This window comes from Temnothorax curvispinosus, unplaced genomic scaffold (assembly GCF_003070985.1).
Source record: "Temnothorax curvispinosus isolate PA1 unplaced genomic scaffold, ASM307098v1 QBEX01011761.1, whole genome shotgun sequence".
NCBI lineage: Eukaryota > Metazoa > Arthropoda > Insecta > Hymenoptera > Formicidae > Temnothorax > Temnothorax curvispinosus.
The window spans coordinates 1-8,773 of NW_020221541.1; the positions used below are offsets into that span (position 1 = coordinate 1).

At 31.0% G+C, this 8,773-nt stretch overlaps 1 protein-coding gene across 1 annotated transcript; it reads left to right on the forward strand.

Moving 5' to 3' along the window:
* Nucleotides 1-366: 366 nt before the first annotated feature.
* On the forward strand, nt 367-8,767 carry LOC112461777 (the record flags this gene model as incomplete). Its single annotated transcript, XM_025027154.1, has 7 exons — nt 367-1,286; nt 1,744-2,124; nt 3,312-3,568; nt 5,360-5,729; nt 6,372-6,752; nt 7,606-7,810; nt 8,672-8,767. Coding segments are annotated over exons 1-7 (2,052 nt in total), but the record flags the coding sequence as incomplete, so codon positions are not given.
* Nucleotides 8,768-8,773: the final 6 nt, after the last annotated feature.

An 8,773-nucleotide genomic window follows, 5' to 3' on the forward strand; every position in this document is an offset into this window, starting at 1 on the left:
AGGGTTGGTATATAATTATTATGTATACTTGTAGTCGGCATACGTGCAGACAGTTTATTCAGAAAATATCTAAATGTTTTATATATCTTCGCTACATTGTGTGGTATATATTATGCAATATGATAGGGCTCTTCGAGAAATACTATCTTCCACTCAGTTCTGATAAATATGAAGATGTACAAATAATTTATTCAATGAGAACATAACAATGTGCGTGACTGTAAAGGACGGTACCTCTCGATGATTGCAAGTAGAAAAACTTTCAGAATTATAGTATGCACAGAAGATGAAAAGAACGAGTACGCCGTAATAAATATCTAAACGACTTCACGTTTCGATTTTTTAATGACCATTATTATTGTTACTGGGGTTAGAAGTTGATCGAACTATGTAAAACCACATAGTCCGTTGCAAGACGTCCTTGCATGGTTACATTTAAATAAAACTTAACGAAGTTCACAATAGTAAAACACGTTGTATTTATAATATTTGTTAATTGTGTTGTACTAGTAGCAAGAGTTTGAAAGAGGTGCGCGATAAATACTTAGAAATATTACTTTCTAGTTATATTCACACAATTTAAGATTCTCCGTCCGATTCTCAAACCAAAGTACGCAGTTTATGAGTTGAGTGAATAAAATTTATCGCAGACATTTGCATTCAGTGTTAAGTGTACGATTTAATCATCAGTTTGTGGAATTTACTAATTTATTAATTTATTTCGTGGAATATCATACTGGCTTTTGCATTAAATTTAATTTTCCTTACAATTATCTTATATGTATGTTTCGTTGGCTATTTAATCTGACATGTATGATATAAGATACTTTTCGCAATGTTTTAAACCTTTTCTTTATATTTAGCAAGAGACTATACTTTTGTGCAGCACATTGATAAGTTGTTTGTAAAGAAAGAGATCCAAATATGCAAATACTTACACTACAATTTTTAGTGTATAACTATTGTGGTTTATGGCGACCTAGTGAATGGTCATCAAATGTCGCAAAACTATTGTACAATGTATTCACCTTTGTTATAATATCCTCGGAATACTTTGTGGTGTTAACTCAATTTATGGATATAGTACTTATTGTCGACAATATCAACGATTTTGCGACTAATACTCTAATATTCCTGACTCTTGTTGCCGTATGTTGTAAAGCGACTGTCGTTTTGATGCGTCGGAATGCGATTATTAATTTGATGCAACTATTGATGAAAGCACCGTGTAAACCTTGTGACAAAGACGAATCGGCGATACAAACAAAATTTGATAGGTTTATTAGGTACGTATAATTAATTAGAAAATTTTATGGTGGGACATTAATGTACCTTGCACGAATTATCGCAAGATTATAGTCCGTTTACTGTATTTTACATATTTTTTTTGTCCTGAACCTAACTAAACGTGCGGAATGTTATATTTTTTGCGTTCCTTACAGAACCTTTATTAATTGTTGGACTTTATTCATTTTATATACTTTTAGAATAATCATGATCATATAGACTTAATGACTTAATAACTAATTATATATTGTTAAATTAAAAAATATTAGATGTAAATTAAACTCATAGATATTATCTTAAAGCATGTACACACGCATAAACACGCAACCACAGAATAATTAAAATCTTGTCATAAATTAACGCAAATTTTCGTTACATTTACAAAACATATGAGTAAATTTTAATTATTGTAAACGTACAAAGTTACTAAATATAATTTCCTTTCTGTATTTACAGGTCGTATTCTATAAAATACTTAGTTTTGGGGGTTAGCGCCGTTGCAGGCACTACAATAGGATCAGTATTAAATGTTATGCAAGGTCATATACCTTATCGAATATGGCTGCCATGGGATTATAATATACCTCTAGTGTTCTGGATTATATCCATTCATCAAATTATATCTTCATTTTTTGCCACAATGATAGGTATCGGCACGGATACTCTAATCCTCGGATTGTCTTTGCAAATGTGTGCTCAGCTTGAAATTTTCGAAAATCGTCTTCACAAATTAATAATTAATAAAACAGTTAGATATCTGGAACATGCACTCTCTTCGTCGAATAAAAACAGAAGGAGGATATCGGATTGCATACATCATCATCTCAGCATTTACAAGTAAGTTATTTAAAAATCCGTGCATTTCACGCATATCGGAGGTCTGTTCAAAAAATTTTCGAACTTTTTTTAATGATTTTTTCAGGCATACTTACGTATAACTTTTATTCAGCCCTGTCGCTTTCAAAATATGTTCCTTCTCAGTTGATACTTGAAATTTCTAATTCTGAAATTGATTCTGGTACGTGTTTTTCTGGATTACGCGTAAGTCCGTCTGCGATTGTATTAAATCTTCCGCCTTTCAACGTGGATATCCAGAAGTGGAAACAGCGCTGGGAGTATCAATCGAGAAAGAACATATTTCGAAGGCTACAAGGTTGAATAAGTTATAAATGTACAAACAAAAATTATAAGAAATAAATTCAGATATTTTTTCAACAGATCTCTTATTTCAAATGTCTCTTTATGTGTGCGTGCACATTTAATGCGTTATTTATTTTCTGTCAAAAAATCAATATTATTTATTAACGATAATCACTGTGACTTATGACGGAAAGGTTAAAGTGTGTGTCAAAAGATAATCATTTAATATTAATGCACAATTATTACAAACTCGGAAACAGCGAGAAATTTAGATTTGTATATATCGTGTTATAAAATTATATTAAAAAAAAGTAACAGCTTTATTCAAATGGAATACTAGCTTGATACCCGTGCTTCGCTACAGTATGTAACTACTTTAAGTAAAAAACTAAGTCGATATCTCATCGGGCCTAAGAAATATTGAGGAAGCCCTGAAAACACATTTTATCCTTTTTCATTTCCTTAATAAAGGTCGGATTTCTAAAAATCCTTTCTTAGTAAGTGCTTACGTCATGGAAGAAATATACTCTCCAAATTTCCTGTTTTTAGGTTTAGGGATTTGAGCTGGGCGTTGATGAGTCAGTTAGTCAGTCAGTCAGAACATTTGTTATATATACACGGAAAAAAATTATGTGTCAACAGCATCAGTGTATTGAGATAAAATGTATTGATGCTACATTAATATGAATGAACAAAAAACATCACATAATTTTTTTAATAATTTAAATATTTGATCCAATAATATCCAATTGAATTAACTACATACGCTTGTGGCAGCCCGTGACGTCGACGTTTAATTGAAGCAACTTCATTTTTTTTCCGTGTATAATAATATGCATATATAATAATAATAAATATGCAGAACTAACATAAAATAATTATAGATATGCCGAAATGGTAAACGCTATATTCAACCAAGTGTTCTTCGTTCAATTCTCTGGAAGCATACTGGTATTATGTACAAGTGTGTATTACTTGTCAACTCATATTGCGGAACTGTCTGGACTTGTGACTTTATTATTCTACACCATTGGAATGTTTGTACAAATTTACATACTTTGCTGGTCTGGAAACGAAGTTATTCTTAAGGTAATCTATATCAGAATCTACAATCTATACCAGAATGATGTATTTTATTCAGGTAATAGATTTCACTCGATTTTTAACATGATTTTGAAAGAAATTAACGATTTATCTGGCACTAGTCTATGTACGTATGTACATATAAATTTTCATATATATGTACATGTGCATAATGTATATAAATGCTAGTAATATTAAAAATATTGATAAAAATTCGGTATTATTGCAAAGTAATAAATTTAAAGTATGTCATGTTGGCAGAGTACGAGCGTAGGGAACGCTATATATTGCATGGACTGGCCATTACTATCAATTGACGAACAAAGGGACTTGCTGTTAATCATGATGCGAAGCACAATTCCAATAAAGTTTACTAGCAGCTTCCTGATAACTCTGTCTCTTCAGTCTTACGGCAGCGTTAGTAGTTCTGTTGTCATAAATTGATGACAAAATAAATATTTAAATGCGAAATTATATCAGTGACACATTTGTGGTGCATATCGAAAAATATAAGTCGAAATTTTTAATAACTGCACCGCTTTTTATTCTATTTCTCTGATTTTCCTTTCAGATCTTAAAAATGTCATACACGGCATTCAACGTGCTACAAAAGTGAAATATAAATAAACAAACGTGTACTTGGGCACGATAATTATGTAGTTTTCCATAAATTAATTAGTAAAGCCAAAATTTCTGTTTACGTATATTTATTTCAATCTTAGCCCTTATTACTATTCCAGGAATACTGAGGTTAATGTACGCACATTGAATACTTACATTCTACTTCATATTCTACTTCACATTGTGTAGAATGTAATGTACAATTCATCAATTTCAAGCGATTTCAAGCGACATTAATTTCACTTCAGTATAAAGTCAAGAGGGTGGAATTTCTCAGTCTATGCCATATGTGATGTATTGTGTTGCGAATAGGGTTGGTATATAATTATCGTGTATACTTGTAGTCGACATACGTGCAGACAGTTTATTCAGAAAATATCTAAATGTTTTATACATCTTCGCTACATTGTATGGTATTTTATGCAATAAGATAGAATTCTTCGAGAAATACTATCTTTCACTCAGTTCTGATAAATATAAAGATATATAAATATTTTATTCGATGAGAACATAACTATGTGCGTGACTGTAAAGGACGGTATCCCTCGATGATTGCAAGTAAGAAAACTTTCAGAATTATAGTATTCACGGAAGATGAAAAGAATACTCCGCAATAAATGTCTAAACGACTTTACGTCAATTTTTTAATGACCATTATTATTGTTACTGGGGTTAGAAGTGGAAGTATGTAAAACTACATAGTCCGTCACAAGACGTCCTTGGTTACGTTTAAATAAAATTTAGCGGTTCACGATAGAAAAACAGTTGTATCTATAATATTTGTTAATTGTGGTTGTATTAGTAGCAAGTTATAAGATGCGATATTTTGAAAGAGTTGCGCGATAAATACTTCGAAATATTACTTTCTAGTTATATTCACACGATTTAAGATTGTCCGATTCTCAAACCGAGGTATGCGGTCTATGAGTTGAGTGAATAAAATTTATCGCATGCATTTACATTCGATGTTAAGTGTGCGATTTAATCACCAATTTGTGGAATTTACTAATTTATTAATTTATTTCATGGAATATTATACTACTTTTTGCATTGAATTTCATTTTCCTTAAAATTGTCTTATATGTATGTTTCGTTGGATATTTAATCTATAGCATAAATGATAAAAGATACTTTTCGCAATGCTTTAAACCTTTTCTTTTTATATTTTACCTGTAGAAAGAGGCTCTACTTTTGTGCAACACATTGATAAGTTGGTTATAAAAATAAGGTCTAAATATGCAAATACTTTCTCTAAGTTTTTCGATATATAACCTTTGTGGTATATGGCGACCAAGTGAGTGGTCATCAAATGTCGCAAAACTGTTGTATAACATATTCACTTTTGTCATAATATCTTCGGAATACTTTGTGGTGTTAACTCAATTTATGGATATAATACTTATTGTCGACAATATCGATGATTTTGCTACTAATGCTCTAATGTTCCTGACTCTTGTTGCCGTATGTTGTAAAGCCACTGTCGTTTTGATGCGTCGGAATGCTATTATCAATTTGGTGCGACTATTGATGAAAGCACCGTGTAAACCTTGCGATGAGGATGAATCGACGATACAAACAAAATTTGATAATTTTATCAGGTACGTATAATTAATTAGAAATGGAAATCACTGTGACGGCCAGAAAATGTTATTTTCGTAAATTTTTTGTTGCAAAAAATAATAAATTTAATGGAATTAGTTTTTTATTTCTTTAAAGTACATATATTAAATATATTGTTAAAAAAATTTGTTAAAAAATATTAATTTTTGCGCCTTCAGCGTGTAACGAAAATAGCATTTTTTCCGACCGTCACAGTGGTTTCCCCCCTTAACGTACCTTGCACGATCACAAGAATATAATTCGTCTACTGTATTTTACATATTATTTTTTTTGTCCTGGACCCAATTGAACGTGAATGTTTTTAGCGCTCCCTACAGGACCTTTATTATAATTGTTGGACTTTATTCATTTTATATACTATTAAAATAATTATAGTCATATAGATTTAATGACTTAATAACTATTTATATTTTGTTGAATTAAAAATAATTAAATAAATATTATTTTGAAGCAGTGTTACACATAGCAGTATTACACGCACAAATACGCAACCATGGAATAATTAAATCCTGTCATAAATTAACGCAAATTTTCGTTACATTTGCAAAATATATGAGTAAATTTTAAATGTCTTAAATGTACAAAAGTTATTAAATATAACTTTCTTTCTGTATTTACAGGTCATATTCTATAAAATACACACTTTTGGCGACTAGCGCCGTTACAGGCACTACAATAGGATCAATATTAAATGTTATGCAAGGTCATATGCCTAATCGAATATGGCTGCCATGGGATTATAATATACCTTTAGTTTTCTGGATTATATCCATTCATCAAATTGTATCTTTACTTTTTGCCACAATGATCCTTGTCGGCACGGATACCTTAATCTTCGGATTGTTTTTGCAAACGTGTGCCCAGCTTGAAATTTTCGAATATCGTCTTCACAAATTAATAATTAATAAAACAGTTAGATATCTGGAACATGCACTCTCTTCGTCAAATAAAGACAAAACGAAGATATCGGAGTGCATACATCATCATCTCAGCATTTACAAGTAAGGACCATTCTACAATACGTCGCAAACGATGGCAACTGCTAGTTGAAAAGTGTTATTTCCATGTTGCACTTGTCAAAAGAGAGTTGGCGAACTTTTAACTTTTTTGGCGACAATAACTGGCAATCGGCAATCATGCAGAAATAACACTTTTCAACTGGTAGTAGCCATCGTTTGCGACGTATTGTAGAACCGGCTTAAGTCATGTAAAACTCCGTGCATTTCATGCATATATTATGATGTCTGTTCAAAAAATTTTCAAATTTTTTTAATAATTTTCTCATCGTATCTATAACTTATTCAGCTCTGTCGCCTTCAAAATATGTTCCTTCTCGGTTGATACTCCACAAATGTCTAATTCTGGAATTAGTTCTAATACGCGTCTTTCGTGATCGCGCCTAAGTCTGTCTGCGATCTTCCGCCTTTCAACGTGGATATCTAGAAGTGGAAACGACGTTGGGAATGATGTATCAATCGAGGCAGAACATATTTTAAAGGCTGAATAAGTTATGAATATACCAACAAAAGTTATGAGAAAAAGAGTCGGGTATTTCTTTACAAATCTTGTATTTCAAATGTCTCTTTATGTCTGCGTGCGTATTTAAATGCGTTGTTTTCGGTAAAAAAAATTCAATATTATTTATGACAGTAATTACTGTGATTTATAATGGAAATATTATAGTAAAAAGATATAGTATAATTGATATCATTTGATATCAATAAACAATTAATACGGGGTCGAAAACAAGGAGAAATTTAGATTTGTACAAATCATGTTATAAAATTATATATTAAAAGTGTAACAGCTTTACTCATATGCAATATATACAGAACTAACATGAAACAATTATAGATATGCCAAAGCAATAAACGCTATATTCAACCAAGTGTTCTTCGTTCAATTCTCTGGAAGCATACTGGTATTATGTACAAGTGTGTATTACTTGTCAACTCATATTGCGGAACTGTCTAGACTTGTGACTTTATTATTCTACACCATTGGAATGTTTGTACAAATCTACACTTTTTGCTGGTCTGGAAATGAAGTCATGCTTAAGGTAATCTATACCAGAATCTACAATATACACCAGAATGATGTATCTTATTCAAGTAATAGATACTCACAAACACTCAATTTTTAACATAATTTCAAGAGAAATTAACAATTTACCTGGCACTAGTCTATATACGTATGTATATATAAATTTATTTATATACTAGCTGGTTACCTGGGCTTCGCCCGGGAGTCGTTTTTCTTCAAACGACTTCATTTGTGTTTCAATATCTTTAATAAAAAAAATATTCCTTTATCAAGCCATTGCTTATCAGACAATTGCAAAGAATACTTTATATTCATTTACAAAGAATCCTTTATATCCTCGAAAAATTAATTAAATTTTCAAACTAATTTAAAAAAAATAAATTGTTACCGAAAAATAATACACATCTTGGCAATTAAACCCATCTTTGAAAAATTAATAAAATTTTTAAATTGATTTTAACTAAATCGATAAATCGGTAGATTAATGTAAAAGCATTATCCGGAAAATTCTACCCCTGTTTTGTATATAATTCTTTAAGATTCGGTCAATTATTTCCCGAAAAATTAAAAAAAATTAGAAAACTCGCTTTCTAGAAAATCGGTAACGAAAAACTATATACTTTATGGTTCTTCCCGGGAAATTCTACCCCTATTTCATATACTTTTGGTAAAAATTCTGTCCATTAATGTAGGAGGAGTTCGCGAACAAACATACATACATACATACATTTTTATATATATAGAGATGTACATATGCATAATGTGTATGCGTGCGTACGTACGTGCGTGTGTGTACATAATGCTAGTAATATTAATAATATTGATAACCATTCGGTATTATTGCAAAGTGATAAATTTAGTTATATTATGTTGGCAGAGTACGAGCGTAGGGAACGCTATATATTGCATGGACTGGCCATTACTATCAATTGACGAACAAAGGGACTTGCTGTTAATCATGATGCGAAGCACAATTCCA